Here is a 23878-nt window from a genome sequence, read left to right on the forward strand (position 1 = left end):
AAGCAAATCAGATCACCTCCTTCAAAACCATTCAAAATCTTCCATTGCTTTGGGATAAAGATCAATATCCTTCCTATGGCCTGGGACTTCACAACGTGGGCTGCCACCTATCCCATCAACCCTTTTGGCCTCATCTAGAATACTTCCCACCACCCCCCACCCCCGATCCTTCTCTGATCTTAAGCCACTCTAGTTGACCTCTGAGAGTGCCTGGAAATAATGTGGCCATAGGATATGTGCACACACTGCCCCTCTGCCTGAAATCCTCTACTCACTGCCCTTGCCATAAGACCTCAGCTTATGAGTCTCCTCCTGGGAAAACCTCAGACATACCTACCATCTGGGCCAGGTTTCCTTGTAATAGGCTGTCCCAGAGCCATGTTCCTCCTTATGGAACACTTATCTCTGCTTATAGATATCCTCTAGGTAGGATTATCCTCTAGTATACTTAATCCGCCTCCCACTGGACTGTAAACTCTAGGAAGATAAGCCAGGTGCGTCTGGGCTTACCATTACAAGGAAAGCAGCCACGTGGGGTCTGACGCATGGCAGGTGCCCAATATTGGATGGGTAAATGAGTAAACAGATAGATTGATGAATGAGCAAATGAGTGGATGATTAGATGGGTGGATAGGTGGGTGGATCACTAGTTTTTGTTGACATTGGTTTCTGAGACTGATCATTTTTATCAATAATAAAAGGTTGAGAACATCAAAATACAAAGCAAAAGACTAATAAAGGGTGAGAAAAGCTAAAGGAGGAGCCAAACAAAACAGTAACAATGATGTTGGTGGAAAGACAGGCTCACCAATTCATTCACTCACTCACTCACTCACTCACTCACTCAGAAGGTCCTGAGCTCCTACAACACACAGGCACTGAGATGGGTCTCAGGTTGCAGTGAGATGTTGGGGGCCACCTTGTGGATGGGCTTTGGATTCAGATCATGAGGTATCACTTGGTTTGACCAAGTTCTGGTCTGGAATAACCCTGGGCAAGTATGTCTCAATGCTTAACACCTACCAACCTTCCAGGATTAGACTTTGTGCCCTTTGTGCCCATGCGAAGGAAACAGAAACTTGGTGGACTGAAGTCTGGCGCTGACCTCCACTCGGTCTCCAGCAGGCTAACTTCTGCCTCGAGTAGAGGATGGCAGACATTCACATTCCACACCCATCTCAGACAAGCGACAACAGAGGACAGAATTTGGCTCGATGTATTTTGCTAGTAATGGAATAGACTGATGGCATATTGGAAATTCACATTTAAAATAGATCTCTCCTTTCTGTAAAATGAGATACCATCTACCAATTCGGGTAATGAACATCTAACTTAAATCCAAGCCACAGGCTGGGAGCACGAGCCCAGGCATGGTCCAGCATGTTCCAGGTGGTCCAGCCCATCCTGACACATATCACCGAGCCCTCCCCCCTTCCTCCCACTTATTTTGTTTCTTCGTAAAATCGTTACTGAGAATATTGAACTACCTTACAGAGATGTATTTACTCCCCTTATCTTCCCTCCGTCTCTCTTGATTAAAAGCTATGTGTGATATTTGTAGTTATCAAACATCAATATTTGGCATGGATTTGTGGAATGGAGATGCGGAGAAGAAAGGAATCCGACCATTTCTATAAAGGGTAAAACCCTGAGCAAACAGACCGCATTTCTTATTAGGGGCAGTAAAGAGCAGAGACTCATTTCAGAAGGGACCAGTCAGGCTGCACCCCAGCAGGCTTTGTGAAACCAATGCTCGGGGCTCAAAATTAGATTCCAGATTTCATCAGGAGAGGCAGCTCCCTTCTGAGAGTAGGGGAAGGGGGGAGAATCATGTAGCCTACCTGAAAATTTTTAGAGCCGGCTGAAAGACAGCCCTCTTCCCCAAGGAGTTAAGTCCAGCACTCAAACTGGGCAGAGCTGAAATACTAATGAGTTAACCTTTCCTTAGGGCCCATCCCTAAGGCTCTACCTACGTTAATACATTTAATGCCCACAACAACCTGACTCATCAACTCCATTTTACAAATGTGAAAAGTGTGGCACCAAGAGGTCCAAATGCTTGCCTGGGCTTACACAAGAAGGAAGAAGAAGAGCTGGGGGTCCAGTCTGGTTCACAAGTCTGTGCACACAACCACTCCACCACACCCCCTCTGGCCTCTCCATGGCAGAGCTGCTTGTCCAGAATCTACAGTATACTGTGTTTAAGACCTGCTGCCATTCTAGAAGCATCCTTGCATCAGGTCCCCACCATCACTGAGTACCTACATGACCTTTGCCATGGTAGCAGAGCCATGGTGTGCCCCTCTGAATGAGGGTAGTAATAATCGCACCTGCCTCCCAGGATGTTGTGACAATGCATGACATATGCATTTAAAGGGCTTAACATACAAGGGAGATTCATATGCATTCATTGTGGGAGTGGTAATATATACAACTACTGTGGAAAATGTGGGGGTAGCATCTACTAAAACTAAACACGTATTACGTAACCAAACAAATACATCCTTGGCATCTTCCCCAGAGAAATGGATGAATCTTTCCACCAAACAATGGATACACAAGTGCACATACCCCCCACACTGAAAACAACCCAAATGCTCATCAAGAATTCCAGAGAATGATGGCAAAGGCAAACAATGAAATACTATTCAACAATTTCAAGAGGAGAAACAACTGATACATGCAGGAACATAGCTGGATGTCCTGGGGATGATGCTGCAGGAAAGAAGGCTGATGAACATGTACTTTTGGGGCTTAGGTGAAGTTCATGAATGAGTAAAATCGATCTTTCATAATAAAGTCAGGAGCGTAGTTGGGGAGAGGTAGTACTGACTTTGGGAGAGGCATGAAGAAGCCTTTTGGGGTGCTCCAAATCAATAAGACTGATTTCTTCCACTCATTAATTTTGTTAACAAGTATTCATTGAGTGTCCACTGTATTTGAGACACTCCCTCAGGAGGGAGGGAGAAGACAAGACCCCCATTCCCAACCTCAAGTTGGATGCTAACATTGGAAACCTGTCAGTATCACTGTGTCTCCAGGGGGCATAGCCATCCTCAGGGATTTGGAAAAATCACTAAATAGATTTCCTTCTTTTATCTGGCAGAAAGCAGTGGGGAGGAAGGGCAGGGATGCTCATCAGAGCAGCAGACCTCTGCACTCACTGTGCCCGGGGTCACAAGCACCACTTAGCATTTCATCCTGGCAAGCCTGGCTTGCTTTAATCAGGACCACGTGGCCAAAATCATGTGCGACATTTTGAAGGCAAAGAATTTAAGCCTCCATGTCTCACTGCCCCGAGTATCAGCTTTGTCCTTCTGCTTTTAATGCTGTTATCTCGTCCCCACACTTGGTTTTCTGCCGAGCAGATGCTATAGAAAGGCATATTAGCAATGAGAAGCAGAGCGTGCCTGGAAGCCTGGGCACCGAGCTGGTGACCCCTCTGCTCCGGAGGCCTGCTCCAGGGGGTCGGAGGAGTGAAAAATGCCCAAGAGGAACCAAGGCTTCCTCCAGTCACTCAGCTCCTAAGCCAGGTCCCAGGGAGATCTGTCTAAAATGCAAATCGGATCAAGGCAATCACCAGCTTAAAACCCTTCTGTAGCCCCACACCAATCACAGCAAAAACTCAACTCCTGCCCATCACAAAGCACCGAGGCATGCCTGTTTCTCTAACACTCCCTCCTCTAGAATCTGAGTCAGACTAAAGTCCATGCCCATGGCAGTCTTTCTACCTAAAACCCCTGCCCCTGCAACTGCTGTGAGGATCCCCCTTGTCCTTCACAACTCGAAGTGTCACTTCCTCCATGGAGCCTTCTCTGACCACCTATTTGTGCCACCACCAAATTCTGTATTCTGCCTCCACTAAGAAGCAATCAGATTGTGCCTCAATTATAGGTTTCTTTTATTCATGGTTTTATTCCGTCATCACCGCAAGCCCCTTGAAGGCAGGGTCTAGGTCTACTTCACTTTTGTATCTTCTGACTCTCAGCAGTGAGTACAAGAGTTTAAGAGAGGCAAGTGAAGGGAGGGATACATGAGAAGGAGAAGTGAGAAAGAAGGAGGTGAGGAGGGAAGGGAGGAAGGGAGGGCAGAGGGTATCCAAGGGATGCAACAACTCAATAGAACAGAAGGACTTGGGGGAAATCTTTGAACAACACTTTTCTGATTGATCTTGATGGATGATTAGGAAGTTTTGCAGTCAGGCTTGAGTGGGGGAAGTGGAGCAGAGGTGATAACCTAAGGAAGGGTGCCCAGTCAGGGAGACCAGGACTGGAGGAGTGCAAGATGGGGTCCAAACGGCATGCTTGGAATCAGAGGAGTTTGCACTCTATTCTCAGATCGCACAGAGCTACTGAAGCATGCTCAAAAGGAGAGTCATGGTCAAGCATATGAGGCTGCTAACTGAAGAAGGCAAAGTCCAAAGCAGAGGACTGGTTAGAGCTGGTTGTATAATCCAGACGTGCCATAAGAAGGGTGTGAACCAGAGCAGTGGGTCCACTAAGGATATGCCAAGGGAGAATGGACAAACTTTGGTGACTTCAGACTGGGAATAAGCTAGGGAAATACAAAGGATGCTGGGGGACAGGAGGATGGTGAAACCTTTGAATACACAGGAAGGAAAACAGTGGGGGATGCAGGGGAGCAGGCAGTTCTGTGTTGGCTACTGTGTCTTCATGAGATACCTGGCATTGGGATGGCACTCATGCTGCCACTGTCCCCTAATTACTAATCATGACTAAGTCTTTCCTTCTGAGGAAAGAAATAGCCTGAGCACCACTCCTATTTGGCACCTATAAATGTGGTGTTACCTACTTCCCATACCTGCTTACAGATATCACAACCTGCGATCAGGAGGTTGAGAGCCAAAAGAGCCTGGTAGACCCCCCCCTTTGGGAAGGCAGATAAGGAAGCTGAAATCCTTGGAGGGCTGGAGGCAGAACCAGGGACGAAATCCAACCCAATGCACCAAGGCTCCTGCTCATACATTCTGCTGCCTCTTGGAGTGTGAAACGGCACAGGACTGTCAGCACTCACAGTGATTATGAACCAGAGCATAAATGACGAACAAACCTGCCTCAAGAAGAAACTGGCTCCTTTTTTTTTTTCCTTCTGGAATCTTGCATCAAACCTTAGTCAGTCCCCAGTGGAAATAAAGGCTGGGTGAGCGCATGTGTGCATGTGTACGTGTGTGTGTGTGTGTGTGTGTGTGTGTGTGTGTGTGTGTGTGTGTATGTGTGTGTGTGTGTGTGTGTATGCTGGGGTGTGTACAAGGAAACAGGACTGTGTTTTCTTCCAAGAGCTTCACATCCACCCCTCTAAACAATACTGATCACTTTTGCTAAATTCCAAAAGGTGGCAGCATTCCATTAAATATTCATTTGCTGTGGTGGCTGCAGCAGGGAGTGTCCCACAGAATACAAATGGGGAGGAAGACACCCAGAGAGCTGGGTGTCAGGAATGCTGTAGAGTCCAGCAATGATGGGGGGACTGGGGCCTGGGGGAGCTATGAGCCCTTTACTTGGGGAGGAAGAGGAGGATGCAGCACGGAAAGATGCTGGAGTGGCGCACTTGGCCCAAAGACCAAAAGAAAGCTAGATTTGTCTCAAGACTTTGATGAGCAAGTATCTGCGGTGGAAAGACCAGGTTTATGCCATGGATCATCCCTCCCCAAGAGTGGGGGCAGGACCCATGACTTGCCTCTGACAGAAAATTTGATAGAATGCCTCGTGCGTGATTACATGAGGACATATATACGTAGCACTCCATCCTGCTAGCATGCCCAAATAGACTCTCCTGCTGGCCTTGAAAAAGTATGCTGCCATCATGTGAACTGCCTATAGAGAGGGCTATGTGGCAAGGAAGTGTAGGAAGCTTCTATGAGCATACGTCCTCCATCCTGCAACTGCAAGGAAATTAATTCTTCCAACAACCAGTTGAACTCAGAGGAGGACCCCAAGCTCCAGATGAGACCCCAGCTCCAGCTGCCATCTTAAATGCAGCCTTGGGAGACTCTGAGAAGAGGACCCAACCATGCTTGTCCACAGACCTTTGATATATGTTAACTGAGATAATAAACAGATGTTACTTTAAGCTAAGTTTCTGCAATTTTTTGTACAGAAGAAAATGAATATAGTATATTTCTGTGACAGAGGAATAGAGACGTTATGAAATGCATCTCTGGAATGAAGGAGAACAGGGGCGCCTGGGTGGCGCAGTCGGTTAAGCGTCCGACTTCAGCCAGGTCAGGATCTCGCGGTCCGTGGGTTCGAGCCCCGCGTCGGGCTCTGGGCTGATGGCTCAGAGCCTGGAGCCTGTTTCCGATTCTGTGTCTCCCTCTCTCTCTGCCCCTCCCCCGTTCATGCTCTGTCTCTCTCTGTCACAAAAATAAATAAACGTTGAAAAAAAAAAATTAAAAAAAAAAAAAAAAGAAATGCATCTCTGGAATGAAGGAGAACAAAGTAGAAACTCGGACTCTGACACTTAACTGAACTAGGCCTCCAGTATGATCAAGAAAGAGAAAAGAGTAGTAGTGTTCTTCATGCTGGAGCAGGGTCACTTCCATCCATTTTAGGACACATTCACTCCAGAGTGAACCCCAGAATGGAGTGTAAATCTGCAAGTTTCTTAGCCTCATTTTCCAAGTGCCTCCCATCATGTGACTATTTGACTACAAATGACCCCAATATTTCAAGACAGGTGTATGTTAGGCCTCCAGCATGTCACCTCAACATAACCATTTCATCTGATACCTAAGCAAAGACAAGTAGCTTTGACCAGGTAGGATGTTCACCTTCCCTGCTGACTTGAGAATCATCCCTACATCTAAGATCTTCCCAGAAATGTTCCTTGCACCATTAAACAGAAACGGGTGGCCTTGGTTCAACTCAGCTCGGGCAAGAGTCAAATCCAGATTGAGTCCCAGATATACCACCCATTAGCTATGAGACTCTGAGCAAGACACTTGACTCTGAGGCTGGTCTTCACCTGTGGAAATGGGGCTAGGGAAAGTTCTTCCTTTGGTGGGCTGTTCTAGGTATCAATGAGATAATGCATTTGATACACTGAGCACAATGCCAGGTACCTCGTAGGTGCCCAATAATGCTATCATTATTGTTATGTCCTGGACTCTGGACACAAGTGAGTCACATCTGCTGTATCCAAGAAAGGCTCTTTCTGGGAGGCTTTCCCAACTGGAAAGCTGGAGGTCAGAACTGGGGGAGCTGTGTGGCAACACAGGGCAGGGCAGTGAATAGAAGTGGTGGCAAGATGCCAAAGCCTGAGACTTCCTGGCCCCTGGGGCAGCCAAGGACAAGAAAGTCTGTCTCCAGGCCCTGGTTCAGTCTTCTGAGCCCCATTTTCACTCTTCCAAAGGGACTGCAGCATTTCTATGACAACTAAGAATAAAACTTTAATAAAATGTCATCAACTGCCCTGGGCACCTCACTTAAAGCCTAAGACTCACTTCTTCGTTTTATAAATAGTCACTATCAATATTATGACTACTACTACTACTCTTACTATTATCAAGGAAAATAACCACTCACCGTAAAAAATAAATAAATTAAACTGGAAGAGTCCAAAGAAAAATGCAAAACTACCAATTTAGTTCAATTCCCCATCTGCCTTTCTGACACCTCTCTCTGCATTCAGAGACAGGGAGATATATGAATATAATTGCACATAATTGGAGTCATATGATATATGCTGTATTTCTCACTCAACAATATGTCATGAGCATCTTTCCAAGTCCATAAACATAAATCTTCACCACAAAATTCTAGCAGCAGCTTGGATTGGACTTTATGGATGCATGTAATTTACTTAAACAATTCCTTATTGATGGCTATTGAGGCCATATCTTTATTATTATTTTTTGCTAATACAAGCATCCCTCAACAAATATACGAACACAGCTTCTCGCATTCACACATTCATCGCCAAGGTGTAAATTCCTTCAAGTGTGATTACTTCATCAAAGACTAAACATGTTTTATGCTTTCAAACACGTGAGATGGAATCATCGGTCACCACATGTTGCCACGAACCAAAAATCACAAAAAAATGACTCCTTCTACCTATGACACATTAGGCTGGGAGACTGATCCATGGATTCCAGCCAGAAGGACCCAGAATGGCAGTACTATGAAGGTCAGAGGTAGGGATGAAGGGGTGGGTTAGGGTTGCTGACCTCAGAAAACCTCTAAAATTCCTCAGCTTCCAGTAGAAAAAGAAACAGGATACCATCTTTACTTCCAGTGGAGAGAACCCATCAGCCTTAATGAGGTGGGGCTAAGGGCCAGAGAATATCCAACCAAATCCAACAAAGTTGAAAATCCAGGGGGGCAGGGGTGCTCTTCTAGGATCCTGGCAAATGGAGAGATCGCAGACAGATTTAGTCCTACTGTGGATAACGAGCATTAAAGTGGGTGGGGGGAGGTTTCTCCACATGTTTCCATCTTTCTCTTTAAAGGTTCCTGCACAGCATAACCAGCTTCAAGACTCGTAAGTCACTTCCCTGTTCCATGCTCCATTTTCTCACCTGCAAAATGGGTTTGGTATATTTATGTTTTCTTTCCACAGGCTTAATGTGAGGTTACTAGACTCCTGCATGCCATAAAACACAGTTATTTCTAAGATCATGAGGAGTGTGGTACTCAGCCTCCACAATGCCCCCCAATGATCCCTCCTCTGGGTATCTACATTTGTGTGTACCCCGTACAACAACTTCATCGTGGATGGTTTGCATGAGTAACAGAATACAGAAGTGAGAGCATGTGACCTCTGAGGATAGGTCATAAAAGGTGTCAGGGATTCTGCCTTGCTCTCTATTCCTCCTAGAGGGCCGTGTCATGAGGACACCCAAACAACTCTAAGGAGAGTCTCCATAGGAGGAGCTGAAACCCCACTCAAGCCTGAGGATGATGGTGATGCCAGTTCTTTAGAGACCCTGAGCCAGAACCACCCATCTAAGCCACTCCCAAATTCCTGATCCCAGAAACTGTGAGATAATGTTTGTCCTTTTAAACTACTAAAGTCTAGAGTACTTTTCTATGTGCCAAGAGATAAAATACACTTTCATGAGCTAGCAATCATTTCCCCATCTACACAATGGGGAGACTACCACAGAGACTTGATGTGGAGTTGTGGACACTGACACAGTGCAACAGAGAGGGAGTCCAGGCTGTGTGATGTTGGACATATTCTCTACTTCACTCAAGCTTTGGTTTCCTCATCCGCAAAATGAAGACAGGACCAGCACTTACGTGATGGGGTCATTGAGGGGACTGAATCAGCACAGAGATCAAACACTTGGTCAAATGCAAAGTGGGACAAGACAGCCAGCTGTGTGGTGGTCATTTCTCATCATGTTTCCTCTTCTTCCTCCTCCATTTGGCATCACTGGTGACCACTTCTTTCAGGTGATCCAGCAATGAGTTTATTGTAAAAACCTAGCCTCAAAAGTCATTTGGGAGGAACAGATAGAAGCCAAGAAGTGGGTCCTTCGAATGTCTAGTATGCGCCAAGTATCAGCACAGACTGGGTCCTAAGTGTAGGAGGGGGGGGCACACCAACAAGAGATCACACACAGATGCTGCCCAAGGTCATGTGATTATCTTTTTAATTTTTTTTAATGTTATTTGTTTTTGAGATGGAGAGAGAGAGAGAGAGAGAGAGAGAGAGCGGTGAGTAAGGGAGAGGCAGAGAGAGAGGGAGACACAGAGTCTAAAGCAGGCTCCAGGCTCTGAGCTGTCAGCACGGAGCCCAATGTGGGGCTCAAACTCATAAACCACAAGATCATGACCTGAGCTGAAGTCAGACACTTAACCAACTAAGCCACCCGGGTGCCCCATGAAATCTTTTGATAAAAGAATTTACTCTCAGCCATGCTCTTATCATCACCACAATATCTTGCCATATCTACATTATCATTACCTCCAAACTTAGTCCATACTCTTTTCTAAGTCAATTCATGTCTTTAAAAAATATTTTCTAAAGACATTTCACGTCATTACCATAAATAGAAAGCCAGCATTGCTTGCCATGAAGACAATAGTCAAACTAAACACATCGTGACTAATACAAAGCAACGACAACAAAGGTCTATGGGCCCTTTGAAATCATCTCATAGTCACCAGCGACCAACAAACATAACACACTTTCGGACCGTACCACACAGTTCTCACACCCCAGAGAGGACGAGCAGGAGTGTTTTGGGAACTGCAGTTACAGGGAGTGTCCCTGCCCCCTGTATGCCTGGATGACATGTGGAGGGAGCACAGAAATCCACATCCAGCACCAGCAACAGTCCTATGTCCTAATAACCCAAACCTTGTACCAGGACATGGGGCTTCAAAGCACTCATCAACATTCCTATGGGGACAATCCCTCCATTTCTCACCACCCTGGGGTCTGTCTCCACATCAAGAAGCAAAAAGACCAGCCCATGGCCCCTCTACCTGTCGCTGTTGCCCCAGATGTGTCCCCCAGGTGGGCCTGGCTCTTCTCTGAGGGGAGAACTCAGCTTTCCTATCTTGTAACACAGACTGAGACTCCGGCCCCAGGTGCTTCCTAATAGAAATTCTGTGAGTGCCTGGGAACATTTATTCCCCTCAAACCCAGTTACTTCTCCAGCAAGATCAGTTTCAGGTAAAAACCAGTCCTGGTGATTGATGATGGAGAGCAAGGAGGCCGAAAAGGATGCAAAAGCGGTTTCTAAATCTAATGCGTTCAGCAAAATGCTTCTACTTACTGAGTCTTGTGGACTGTTCCTGGCACTGGAGAGGAGGGCTGAGTTCTCACATTTGTAGTCCTGGCAAAAACAAAAACAAAGACAGGTGGAGGAACCCACATAGAAGACAAAATTCCAATTTGGAGTAGCCCAGTTTAGCATGACCCACGGTCTCTCACCATTTTTAGTCATCCCACTTGCTTTCTCTCTCTCTCCTTCCAACCCCCTCCTGGAGTGGGGGGTGGGAGGTGTTTAGACCTGCCCTGCCCAACACAGCAGCCACTATTAGGCACCTACAACTAGTGTGAGCTGAAATGTGCTAGAAGTATGTACTACCTGCTGGATTTTGAAGACACTACTGAAAAAAATAAATTGATTGTAAAATGTCTCATTAATATTAATATCCCATTAATATTTGTATATTGATTTCACGTCAAAATGATATTTAATAGTATATTAAAATAAAGTATGTTGTATCTAAATATATAAATATATTGTGAATATTTAAAATAAAATATATTATTATAATTAATTTCATCTGTTTCTTTTTACTTTTTAATGTGGCTACTAGAAAATATTAAATTACATGTGTGGTTCTCCAGACATCTCTATTAGCCAGCAATGGTCTAGAATCTTCTCTAAGAGTGGATACTCCCCCCCGCCGCCCCCAGCCTGAGGGCTGCATCCTGCTGCCCCATGACTGGTCCAGGCTGACTTTCCACAGCCTCATCCCAAGCCCTCCCACACCCTCCCCTGCTCCCCCCCTCCCCCACAGCAGCTCCTGTTCCTGGAGCACCTGCACTGCTGTGTGCTTAATGCTCTTCATGTACTTTGTTCTTTAACCCTCACGAGGTTATCAGAAGCTGGTCTCCATCCCAGCCCCGTGCTATGGGCACAGAATCACAAAGAGGCTGAGAACCTGTCTGAAGTACCTGGGCAGGGGTGCAGGGAAACCAGAGCTTAGACCCAGATGTGAAGGGATGGATGTTCACTGTGCTGTTGTATTTTCCCCTGACACCTTTCCCACTTCTCCGTGAGGCATAGCACATGGGAGCCATGGGAGCACATGGGAGCACGTAGTTACAGTCCGTCGACATCCAACCCTCAAGCTCCAAATTGTTGTTAACTCCATGTCAGTGGGGTTTGACCTGGAGTCACCTCTTAAACCTCCTGGGCAGAGAGAGAGGTATGTGTGCATTCACACACTAACGAGGGAGACAGAGATACAGAAAGGTATCAAGAGAGACAGAAGAAGAAAGACAGGAAGAGAGAGAGAAGAAGCTGTCTACTCTCCTGTACTAGCCACAAGTTACTTAGACCCATGAACAGAGTTCTGTCAATAGTTTACAAACAACGACAAAAGGAAAACCTCTCAGTATTTCCCTTTATTGCAGTTTTGCCAAAGACACTGGTCATGGAAAAATCCAGCAACCACAAGACCAAAACTGTGCTTGGACCCCTCCTTCCTCTGCATGGGAGATGGTCCCCATGCCACCCACCCATTACTGAAATGATTAACGAATTCAGGGAGGGAGGAAAGGATGGACTTAAACACAAATTATGCCCCTCGCCTTCCAGCAACTGCCTAAAGCAGCAGCCTTAGGGGAGAGAGGAGGAAGGATGTTGCCAAAATCATGATTTTGCAGACAGATGTACTTATTCTCCCTTGACAAATGTCTATTGTCTGAAAATGGCTATTTTTTCTTCCTTGTCTCTTGGTCCCATTTTCTATAGAGGCAAATAGAAGCTATGCTTGAGCGGAGTTCAGGCCTATAACAGATCTCACCTAACAGACAAGTTCCAAGTGTTACAGATCCCCTGGGGTCTGTGTGGTCCTTTCTTTGAAAGGGACCCAACCCCCTTGCCTACTTCCAGCTGGTCAAGGGATGCACCAACTACAGAGTCTCTTTCAGGAATAGGGACCAAGACACATGGAGAAAGTCTCTGGGCTCCTGAGGTCCAAAGCACTTGTATTCAAAGCCACTCTTGGCTCCGTAGCAGCCATTACTACAGGAAGGTCAAGTGTGGCTGGAGTGAAATCTAAGCCTTCCAGAGGAAGCTGACCAGAAGAAAGGAGAGGGGAGGCCCTAGGTGAGCTGTTCCTGCCACAGTGATAAGAGTCCCCAGGCCTAGAAAGAGATCCTTACACTCAAGTAGGATCTTACCTGGGAACCCTCTCACCTGAGCAACTCCTATCCAGCTGTCCCCTCTACAGACTTGCCTCCTTCTCTTGGCTCCTTTCTCACCTCCCAAGCCCCTCCCAGCAGCCAGATGCCCAGTCTCCTACTTAGCTGAGGATCCCTCCTTGTGGTATTTCCACCTCACGTTCGTTAGTCTGGGGCCTTCACCCCTAAGAGGTGGGAACAGCACCAACTCAGTCCACTGTCCTCAGAGGACTTCTGATACCATTAGGCCCTTTCATACCCTGTGATTGTGTCTGCTCCATACTAACTGGCAGCCCCCCACCCTTTTTTTACACAGTCCCTGTGTTATCCTGAACAAAGCAGCTAAATACACCCAGTTCCCTGTGCCTGTTTGCATCCTCACCTTGGAAACAGTGACAAGCACCTAAGTGGGTTCTAAGCCAGAAGCAGACAACAGAGAAGGAAGATCTCCCCAAAAGAGGGGAGGCAGCAGGGCTGTCTGACATTGTTCTGGTTTCCAGAAAGCCTTACTTGTCTCCTTGAGTCCTTATAATAAACTTCTGTATCTTTTGACTCAACCTGGTGCATCGTAATGAAAATTTTTCATTAAGAAAGAGAAGATCTCTCTCTCCCCCTTTACCACATCACTGAGTAGGACACTAAGCAACCCATAGTTGCTGCCCATCTCTTTTTCCTTTGTCCCAAGTGCAGTGGACCCCTTCCCTGGACCTCATTCCTGCCCTTGAAGTCCAGTATTCTGCCCTTGGAATTCATGCCCTCTTGTGTCTTGGTTGGCAGATTTCAAAAGCTGGGACATGGATCACCAACAGTGAGGACTCAGCCAGTTTAAATAATGACCAAGCAAGAGAGCCCCACGGGGCCATTTGGCATCACCCTATAGAGGATTTGGTATGAACTGGTGTGAGCTCCCAAAGAGCCATGACAGACAGCATTTGAATGTGACACTCTTTGCACAGACATGACTTTTAAAGTCATTTAAACAGAACTCAGATAAACAGAAGGCCAATACCACAGCTAACGGACAGAAGTTGTGCTGGGGTTTGGAGGCATGGTGGGTTCCTAAACATGGAGCCAGTAAGACCTGCAGGGACCCCAGGTGTGAAAGACAGGTGAGGTCAGTTTTCTAAATGTCTGCCAGGCCCACGATACCCAAACATGTCCCGACTACAGAAGTGTGAGACTCCTGGAGAAGTCTGGATTCTGGGAGACACAGGGCAGGGTGAGAAGCTGACAAGGCCAGACCATGGGCCCTAGGTGATCACAGACAATAGGCAAGTCCACCTTACCATGGATGCTGCATTTGCCCAGGCAAAAAATCAGAGTAACTCCTGAATGGCTGAACCAACTGGAGGACCTAACATCAAATCATGTAGATTTTTATCATCTCAGAGAGCTGACGACCTTTATAATTATGACCCAAACCCAAAAGCCATAAAAAAAAATTAATAAAAATTTTCAAATCAGGTTTTCTGCATAAAAAAAAAATAAGACCATTGGGGCACCTGGGTGGCTCAGTTGGTTGAGCGTCCGACTTTGGCTCAGGTCACGTTCTCACAGTTCATGGGTTCGAGCCCCGCATCAGGCTCTAGGCTGACAGCTTGCTCAGAGCCTGGAGCCTGCTTCAGACTCAGGGTCTCCTTCTCTCTCTGCCCCTCCCCTGCTCACGCTTTGTCTGACTCCGTTTCTCAAAAGTAAATAAATATATAAAAAAAAATTTTTTTTAAAAAAGACCATAAAGTACAAGACAAAGGACAAGGTGAAAAAAAACTGTAACTCACCGAACAAAGGGATAGTTTCCATTTCTTGGAATTTCTGCTATGGAATGTCTGCACATGTGGAAAATGGCCAATGCCAAAGATATGCACTGAAGCATTTCTTTTTAATTACAAAATATTGGGAGCAACATAAATTTCCATTATTCAGAGACCAACTACATCAGTTATGGTGCATCCAGAAAACCTCAGAAAAGATAATGAGGCAGCTAGATATGGAATGATAGAGAAAAACAGTAAAATTCAGAGTGGTTCATATAGTATGCTACAATCTGTTCTTTGTTTTAAGATTATATGCATATATACTGTATGCACTGAAATCTCTGGAAGATAGATAAGAAACTGGTAAAAATAAATGGCTAATTTTGGAGATAGGAGCAAGTTGGCTGAGCAGAATGGAATAGAAGGGAAGTAGGGATTTTACACTTCTGATTCTTGTATACTCTGGGCATGTATTTTTGATGAACAATTTTTATTCCACCTTAAATTTTTTTTTTCAAAGAAAATAATTTAGTGTCATGACATAAGGCATTTCTAGCAGAACCCTTTGGGTAGAGATTCATTTCTTGCTATTGCCTGAAAAAAAGAAAGTTAGCCCACATAATGTAAATGACTTGGGGGTTGCTTTGGAGGACAAGAACCCTGCCAGTGTGCTGTGAATGCAGAAATGATGGCATGGGGGGAGGGGATATTTTAAGGGTTTTTACTGTGAAGTTCAAGTATGTGGCACACTACACTTGTCCCTTGTGTTCTCAGGGCAGGCAGTACTAATGTAACACTGAGTTTTCCTGCTGAGCCCAGAGGTGTAGTCTAAGAACCCATCCCAACACAATCAGCGATGCCACCCATCCATGTATACTAACTGGTGCTCCGGCTGTAATCAAATCCCGTCCCTGGGTAGGACAGCCACACGGCAAAGCCCAGAAATCTGGCAGCAGGATCTCCACTCACATCGTCCCTCGGCAGCACCACTTGGTTCTAGGAAGAGACGTGGCATCACCAGCTTCCCAATGCCACCAATCCCTGCCAGTGCCCAGTAGGAAGGCAAGGAGGCATCCAACTTCCCAAGGCCCATCTTCCGAAAATGTCATCTAGGCCCTACCTGACACCCCCAGATCACGGAGTCCTTCTGAGAAAATGCCAGTTACCTTCAGCAAGGAAGTCGGCTCCCTGGTTTCCCCCAACTTAGAAAATTCCGTGTAAATGTCAGATTAAGCTCTTCAGTCCTCTGCTTTTAAAATGAGAGATAAAATTTAGCTCCCTATTCCCAGATGTTAAAATCTCTGCTTCTCCCCAGGGCAAAGAAATCAATGTGAGTAAGCTCTGTATTTTTTTTCCCTTGGAACACGACCACTTCCAGCAATTTATTTGACTGACTATGCCTTCTATTACCATGTAAATTGTTTCAGACTGCAGGAAAAAAAAAGTATTAATCTCCTCTCAGTAAGTCATAAAATAAAGAAATCAATTTCAAGGTCAATTTAGCCCAAATAACACCTGCTGCCCTTTTTTGTAACATGCAGACTTCTCTGAAACACTAGGCTGTTGTCTAAGGCATCAATAGATGAAGCTACGGAAAACTGAGTTTCACATCAGTCAGAGCAGCACCAGGGGAGACCCTGGGCCCGTGGCCTAATAGCATGGAGTATGAATTTGGAAAGGAGAGGGTTAACAGGTTCAGCAAAATGACCCTCTGCAGGTCAAGGCAGGAAAGTGGAAAGAGAGCCACAACAGGGGGTCAGGTACAGTTGGATTCAAGGCAGGAATCTGGCTGATTTGCTGTGTGACTCTGGGAAAGTTACTTAACCTCCCTGAGCCTCAGAGTCTGCATCTGTAAAATGAGTAAAATGAGGAAGACTGATCTTACAGGATTCTTCAACCCAGTCTATTGTGGAGTTTCTCAAAATTTAGACACCGTGGTCTAAGCGGCCAAGTTTATGTAGCTACTCTTTATCAACAGACAGGCTAGTGTGACAGTTAAGAAAACAGGCTGACCGCCAGTGTGTAAACCATCTTTGTTCCACTTGTGAGCCCCATGACTCTGGACAAGACACTTCACTCCTACTGTCAGAGATCCTTTATCCAGAAGATAGAAGTAATGATGTCACCCATTTCTAGAAAGAGGGAACTACCATCTTCAACTAACGGACAAGTAAACTGGTCTAAGGAAGGTTAAACAACTCACCCAAGGTTGCACAACTTAACCGAGAAGGCAGTTCCAGGTCTGAACCCTGGAACCCCTGCATCCAAAGCCATTGCGCTGTCCCCCAGACCACAGTGCTTCCTGGTTTCCATGGCCCCATGATCGAAGTGTCACACAAACCCCAGAACCTCAGGCAGGAAATTGTAGCACGCTAGGCTTTCTCTCGCACACCCTGTGAGTGAACGAGGCCTTTCCATCACACGTTCCCATTGCCTCCACCACCCCACAAAACCATCTGTGAAGAGATCACAGAATGGGGCCAGAAGCTTTTCACTGGCAGACCAGGACCCAGGAGACTGGGGAAGTCCATCTTCTGGACCTCTCTCATCAGGAATCCATTGTTTCTCCCCGTCCTGCCCCACATGAACCACCCCAGCCCTGGCCTCACCTGACCTACGTCCTTATGCAATGTTTAGTTTTCCAGATATATCCAGGTGGTCCCAAACCATCCTCTCTCCATTTCTGCAAAAGCCAACCCTGTAATCCTACCTGTCCATCTAATCTGCTCCCAAGGTGTACTGTCCTCCCTGTGAGATGCATCCCCTAGTGCCCATGCCTGAACTCAGATCACATTCTCTACAGTGGCTTCCACCAAGGCCTCCCTGGCCCTATTCTCTCCCCCGCTCACCCTCCTCTATTCTGTACCACTGGAATTATCTTCAAGTATAAATTGGTTATGTTATTCTCACTTAAACACACTTCCAGGCTCCCGTGTCACTGAACACAGTGTTGGCCAATGTTTACGTGGGGATGCATTGAGGACTATGGTCCTTGGATATGTCACTCGGTCATGGAGACACTCAGCAGCCCACATCTGGCAATGGTAACTCTAATACAGCTACAGACAAGATGCCTGGACCTCCTAAAATATAATGCCAGAAAAGCAAAGCCACAGTTAATTGAGCATTTACTATGTACTTCAATGTAGAATCACACAGCTAGTTAATTGGCAGAAGCTGAAAAGGGCTTAGGCCCTGGGCCATAGTTCCCACTCACTTTTTAAGCGTTTTATTGTGATAAAATTCACCTAACATATAATTCATTTAAAATGTACAATTCACTGGTTTTTAGTGTATTCACAGATATGTGCAACTGTCACCAGGGTCATTTTTAGAATATTTCATCACCTAAAAAAAATCCTATTTAATCATCACCCTTTACCCCTCCATATCCCGCTCTACCCCTAGATGACCATTAATCTACTGTCTCTATCAATTTGCCTATTATGGACATTTAGTATAAAGGTACTCATACAAGACACGGTCTTGTGACTGGCGTAATGCTGTCATGGTTGATTCAAATTGTAGCACATATCAGAACTTCATTTTTTATGGCTAAAAAATATTACACTACATGGCTAAACCACATTTTGTTTATCCACTAATCTTTTGATGGACATTTGGGTTGTTTCTGCCTTTGGCTGTTATGAATAACGCTGCTACAAACACTTGTGTATGCATTTTTGTGTGAACATATGTTTTCCATTTTCTCAAGTATACACCTAGGAGTATATAGGAATAAAGGAGTTGTCGGCCCTGTGGTAATCGTATGTTTAATTGTTCAAGGAAACACCACAGTGTTTTCCACAGGGTCTGCACCATTTTACATTCCTACCAGCAGTGTGTGAGGGTCCCAATTTCTCCATATACTCATCAACACTTGTTATTACCTGTGTTTTTTATTCTAGCCACCTTACTGGATGTCAAGTGGAACTGGATTGTGGTTTTGGTTTGCATTTCCCTGATGACTAATATGGTCCGGCATCTTTCCATGTGCTTGTGGGCCATGTGTTTATCTTCCTCAGAGAAGTGTCTTTTCAGATCCTTTACCCGTTTTTAAACTGGGTTGTCTTTTAATAATTGAGCTTTAAGGGTTCTTTGTATATTTTAGGTACAAGAGCCTGACTGGATGTATCATTTGCAAATATTTTCTACCATTCTTTAGGCTGTGTGGTCACTTTGTGTGTGGGTGTGGGTGTGTGTGTGTGGTCACTTTTGAACAATGTCTTATACTAAAGTGGCTTGGTCATGTGGCTTACACATAAGCAACAGTGGGACAGGTCATACATGCTTTCAGTTTTCTCTCCCAGCTCCTGCAGGGGATTAAGACTGGGACACAGGTTTTGAGGGTCTCTATTTAACCGAGTCAACACACAAACCAAAAATGCCAGGACTCGATACCACACAAATCAAGTCAGACTCTCTGGAGTTGAAGCAAAAGCTTTGATAATTCCTAAATCTCCCCAGGTGATGACAATGTACAGGCAGACTGTGAACCACTGGTCTAAGCCCTGGGTAAATGTTGTCTTTGTCCTGGAGGGAGCTGTCTTTTGAGTCAAGGTCAGCCCACCAGGCAGCAGGACATCTGCAAGCAGTACTGCCAGATTCCCTGCCATGAGATCCTGCAGTTCTCATTTACCATGGCAGCTCCTATACCTCCAAATCTCTCTCCAAAGACAGGCAAGTGGATCAAGGCCTAGGATATTCACAAAGAAAATGGCTAAGTGCATGGATCTGGGACAATGTCTGCAAAGTTCAGAAACCCCAAACAGAGCCAAAAAGTAGAAACAATCCAAATGTCCATCAAGAGATAAATGAATAGGCAAAATGTGGTCTATCCATGCGGTAGACTAAGATTCAGCCATAGAAAGGAATGAGGTTCTGATTCAGGCTGCAACGCAGGTTAATCTTGAAAACAAACTAAGTGAAATAAGCCAGATATAAAACGCCTCATATTGTACTATCGCACGGGCATGAGGGCTATAGAGACAGAAAAAGCAAACTAATGGTTTCAAGGCACTAGGAAGAGGAGAGAATAGGGAATAAAGCTTTGTGGATACAGGGTTTTGTTTGGGAAGATGCATGTATTTCGGAACTAGATAGAGATGACTGTTACACGATATCGTCAATGCACTAAATGCCACTCAGTCGTTCACTTCAAAATGGTTAATTTTATGTTAATTTTATCCCAATGGTTTTAAAAGACGAAAGAAATCCCAACCAACCCAAACCTTTGTCCATTTTTTTGGTGAGTTGACCATATCTTTTTCCAAACAAAATAAATATATGAAACCACAGACTTCGACATACATCTATACAATCAAGAGAAGTTGCCTCCTCTATTAATCTCAAAAGCCATTAAAATTAATAGAGTCTGTATCAGGAATGTCTAATAGAGTTACCAATTCACTGAATCAAGAAACAAGCATGAGTGATAGCAGAAATGTGGTCCCCCCCCCACACACAATGAGAATTTCATCCTCACGTTGTGAGTGAGGTGCAGTTAAGTATGGCCTACCAGCCCATCTGTGGGGGCATGGATGGCATGTAACACCTGAGGGAGGATATTCACTCAGGAGGGAGCAGCCCACCTGGCCATGCTGCCATGCGAGGGGTATTTTTGAAAATAGAAGCTTGAGAGGCATGGTAAAAAACCACTCTGGGAGAGAAATACCACTTCATCACTGTGCCCTTGCAAGGAAACTTAAAGCACACACACACACACACACACACACACAAATGTCCATTTGCACATAGGCAACAATGTCTGAAAGAGATGTAACGAGACAAGGGAAAGCAGGACATACAGACGTCTCTGCAAAAATGCTAGGAGATGCGGCATGGAGATAAAAGAGGGCATTAGTGATGCACGATGAAACTCGGACATTTTTCTGGCTCGAGATGCTGAACACAGCACTCAAGTTTTTCCAAGGACGAGAACAGCATGGGGCTGGTGAAGGAGACATGGGTTATTACAGGAGCTTTTGCAAGATGAAGTCGGGGAGAATGGCAAAACAAGTGAAGTGTTAAATAAATACTTCCTGAATGGAATCACGAGGGAGAACACTAAAATTAGGATGTCTGACAAGGGCTTTTTATCCAATCTGCTCAGGATTTCTTCAGGGTTCCTGAGAGAGGAGTTGTCAGTGACCCACATGACACCACGGGCCATTTATGCAGAAATGAGATAGTTGAAGCACGGGGCACTGGGCAGGCTGATTAGAGGGATATGGACCTAACTCAATGAAACCAGCAATGCCTACGGCTGCCCTGAGACAATCCTAGAGACAAGTATCCGCAATGAAAGAGGGCACCAACCAGAGAATCACTACACTGCACAGGCTAAGAGAGTGGGTTCTAGAGTCAGGCAGCCCAGCATTGGAGATCTTGCTCTATTTTTTAATCAATGCATGACCTTGAACAACTCACTCCACCTCCCTGAGCCTTTGCTCTCCCATCTGTAGAATGGAGATAATAGCTTTATCATAGGAGGATGTTAAATCAGACAATCATGAAAATCTAGTGAATTGTTAACTGTTATCATCCCATTTCACAAAAAATAAACCGAGTCCAAAGTGGTTCAACAGCATTCGTGGATGTCCCTAACCTATGTATTGGCCTTTACTGTGTACGTGGCGTTTTGTGGCAAGAACTGTGGGTGAAACACGTCGTTTGATCTCTATAACAACCTAAGTGACTCAGGAGACAGACTGGACCTCTCCCCAGCTGTGTGACCTGGCACATGTCATGTAATCTCTCTATGCCTCAGTTTCCTCTTCTGATAAAATGGGGATAGTAACAGCACCTTTTCCACAGGGCTGCCATGAAGGTAAAAGACGTACTGTGTGTAAAGGTCTGAGGATAGAGCCTGGCACGTGCCAATAAATGCGACAATCATATTGTTAATGATATTAGCTCATCTTACAAATGAGGCCCAGACAGGGTAAGCAAATTGCCCAAGGACACGTAGCTGCTAAGGGAAGAGTGTGTGTGTGTGACTATAGTCCCTGCTCCTCTTTCTGAGTCTCTCAAGAGACACTTGGGGCTTAACGAGCCACCACTTCTCCCAGGAATTCCCACCCACCTGAGACATAACACAGTGTAGAGGTTAAGACACTGTGCCCTGTACTCAGATCAGCCTGGCTTCGAATGTAAGCTCTGCTCTTGACGTGGCATGTGACTGTAGCGGGTTCTTTCTTCTCTGTTTGTGTCCTCATCTTCAAGAGGGTGGTGGTGGGGATAAGAGCACATCAATTCCGCAATTTGTGGCAACTGTTAATGTTTTCTGCTGGCCCTATGTAGAAGGTGAGATAGTGACTACGCTAAGCTGTGCCATGGCCTCCTTCCACTAAGCTGCTCTAGATGCATCCATCTAGATGCCCTTCCGCCTCATCAGCTTGTCTCTATCCTGTGCCCTACGTCCTGTCTGTCCCTGTGGCCCGCCAACAGGAACAACTCCGTGGGAATGTGGTCTGATACTCAGGGGACCCGGGTGTAAGCCAAGTCCCCAGGATTAGGGCTCTCTTGAGACTGCCTCCCTGCGGAAGAGGGAACCGTCAGCTCTTTTAACAGGGAAATAATTGCAAGTTTGAATGTGGATTCGATGCCGAACAACTGCAATTAGAAGCCGCCTTCTGTTCGGAACAACTGCTGCTTAAATGTAATCCCCGTGTCGTGCATAAACCCCAAATGAGTTTCTCAGCTTTGCTTTCAACTACACTGACTGCATTAGAACGCCCTCAGTTCCTTTCCTGAAGCATACATTACTTCCTACCGCTCAGCGGTTTCTCTCTGTTCCTAAGTCGTCCAAACGCCTTACCTGAGCCCTCCAGGCCTTGCATGTGGTCTGCCCCCTGCTCACCCTTCATCCTCTTCCTCCTCACCTCACGCTCTCTCACTCTGAGCTCCAGCTGTACCTGCTATTGCCCCAACACGGGAAGGTCTTTAGTTGCCTTCTGCTACTGGAACTCCTATGTACGGGGGTAATAACAGCACCTTTTCCACAGGGCTGCCGTGAGGGTAAATGAGTTACTGCGTGTAAAGGTCGGAGAACAGAGCCTGGCACGTACCAATAAATGTGACAATTATATTATCAGTGATATTAGCTCATCTTACAAATGAGGCCCTTTAGGTCTGCAACCCAAACACCTCCTCCAGGAAGCCTTCTGCAATGTACCACACTAAGTAAGGAACCCCTGTGACATACCCTTACAGCACTGTGTACATTGTGGCACTTCCTAAAGCTTGTGAGTATTCCGTTGTATTAGTTATTGGCATTATTTGCACAATGAATAACAGGATGATGGTCACCCCCACATAACTGTGTCCCCCCATCCATGTCCCATGAATGCTTTGTTCTACCCCCAGCATAGCCACCAGGGGCGCACAGCAAGTACTCAACACACCTATGTGGAAAGAACAAGCATTTAATCATGCAAATGGATTATTCTTCCTAATGAGTACAAACTGCTTGAGGTAGGACCTGCGTCTGGACCCTATTTCTGTTCCTCACAGAACCTAGCACAATCCCTAGCACACAGGAGGTACACAGTCTGAATCAGCATTTTTAATCAAACTCATGCTTTAGTCCCTAGTTTCATTTCTGTCAGGAAAGTGCCAGCCCAAGTCCCTGGCAGCCCTTCCCCGTCCTCCTCTAGATCCAGTCAAATGAAATCTGAGGGTTGTTAGCATGGGGATTTGACCTTACTTAGGAAGACAGATGACCCTTTCCATCTCATTAAAAAAAAAAAAAAAAAATCCATCCTAGCACTGCCCATACTGATATTCCTGCATCATCCCAACCTGCAGACCTCCTCAGAGGAGAAGCTGAAATAAAGGGAAATACCCCTTGCTTGGCTGGTCCCAGGAAAAACTCTGGTCTGTTCTCACCCCTGCAAGACTGGGAAGTGACAGGGAAGGACTTGCCTCCATGTATAATGTTCCAGGCTCTGCCCTTTGAGGAATGGGATCATTAAGATGGGTTATGACATAAATGTAATGCCATCTGCTCAACAGCTTCCTGCCTCTGGGCTGCCCTTGGCTGGAATCCCACCAATTTACCTTTAATTAAACCAGAGTGTAGTTGTCCCCCAACCTGTTGGCCAGCAGTGGGATCAGGAGGCACTGCCCCAAGAGCAAAGTAGGGGCAGCATCAGACATCATGGAAGGTAACATTTCCACCTGCTCCCCGAAGATGGCACACTTGGCGGGGAGCGGCTCAAGACCCACAT

At 45.7% G+C, this 23878-nt stretch overlaps 1 protein-coding gene across 20 annotated transcripts in view; it reads right to left on the reverse strand.

The window, feature by feature from the left end:
* Nucleotides 1–23878, reverse strand: part of RBFOX1 (RNA binding fox-1 homolog 1) — a 2066775-nt gene that overhangs the window by 1780785 nt on the left and 262112 nt on the right. For 19 of the 20 annotated variants that reach the window (XM_045461768.1, XM_045461754.1, XM_045461744.1 and 16 more), the window contains one exon: nt 10751–10810. In XM_045461768.1, the coding sequence (XP_045317724.1) occupies nt 10751–10810 (60 nt within the window). Of the gene's footprint in view, nt 1–10750; nt 10811–23878 lie in introns of those variants that run through there. The other variant, XM_045461760.1, reaches the window with a different exon arrangement.

The sequence above is a fragment of the Leopardus geoffroyi genome, chromosome E3, assembly GCF_018350155.1.
Source record: "Leopardus geoffroyi isolate Oge1 chromosome E3, O.geoffroyi_Oge1_pat1.0, whole genome shotgun sequence".
Taxonomy (NCBI): domain Eukaryota; kingdom Metazoa; phylum Chordata; class Mammalia; order Carnivora; family Felidae; genus Leopardus; species Leopardus geoffroyi.